This window comes from Centrocercus urophasianus, unplaced genomic scaffold (genome assembly GCF_019232065.1).
Source record: "Centrocercus urophasianus isolate 14NV4802_14NV808 unplaced genomic scaffold, USGS_Curo_1.0 seq_585, whole genome shotgun sequence".
Taxonomy (NCBI): domain Eukaryota; kingdom Metazoa; phylum Chordata; class Aves; order Galliformes; family Phasianidae; genus Centrocercus; species Centrocercus urophasianus.
In genome coordinates this window covers 1089-1857 of record NW_024885183.1, presented here as the reverse complement: position 1 = coordinate 1857, position 769 = coordinate 1089, and the positions used below count along the sequence as shown (strand labels likewise).

General features: G+C 67.4%; 1 protein-coding gene across 2 annotated transcripts in view; it reads right to left on the bottom strand.

Moving 5' to 3' along the window:
• The window catches only part of ANO8 (anoctamin 8), a 6686-nt gene extending 6421 nt beyond the window's left edge, over positions 1 to 265 (bottom strand). For both annotated transcript variants that reach the window (XM_042836276.1, XM_042836278.1), the window contains exon 1: positions 39 to 265. In XM_042836276.1, the coding sequence (XP_042692210.1) occupies positions 39 to 138 (100 nt within the window). In that variant the 5' untranslated portion in view covers positions 139 to 265. The remainder of the gene's footprint in view (positions 1 to 38) is intronic.
• Positions 266 to 769: the final 504 nt, after the last annotated feature.

Below are 769 nucleotides of genomic sequence, written 5' to 3'. Positions count from 1 at the left end.
GCCCCCGCTACCCCCGCTGCCCCCCCCCCCCCGCTCACCTCTGCCTGCAGCCCCACAGCGGCGCCGGGATCCAATGCGACCGCAGCGCTGGGAAACGGCAGCAAAAATGGGGGGAGCGAAAAAGCAGCCGGTCTCCATGGAAACATGGGGAGGCCCCGTGCGGCGGCGATGCGTAAGGATGGGGACGGTCCCCAGGGTCCCTTTGTCCCCCCCCTAGCCGGGACACAGCGCCTGTCCTGCTCTGGGCTGGCCGTGATGGAGGGGGATTGGCGTCCCCCTGCTCAGCGTCCCCATTGGGGTGCGTGGGGACCCCACACATCCCAGCCTGGCTGTGGGGCAGGACGAGGTCCCATGGAGCCAGCGGGTGCCACTGCCTGCTGTCAGCTCCCAGCCACCTCTGTGCCTCAGTTTCCCCTCCTGGGACGTCACTGCTGCCGGCTTGCCCCAGGGCAGGGAAGGTCTTGGGGCACAGGAAATCCTGCACACAGCAGGCAGTGCTGGGCCCCAAAAAACAGGAAATGCCAGACATGCACCTGGACGTGCACTGGGACGTGCACCAAGACCTGCACCAGGACACTGGGACAAACACTGGGACGTACACCAAGGCCCCCATCAGGACCTGCACTGGGACCTGCGCTGCTGCCTGCACCAGGACACGCACTGGGAATCACAGCAGGCCCCGTCCCAACCCGCTGGATGCACCCAGCTCCGTGATCTCCACCCCAGAGCCCAGCAGGGCCCGCCCAGCAGCCCGGCTGAGACCCAACAA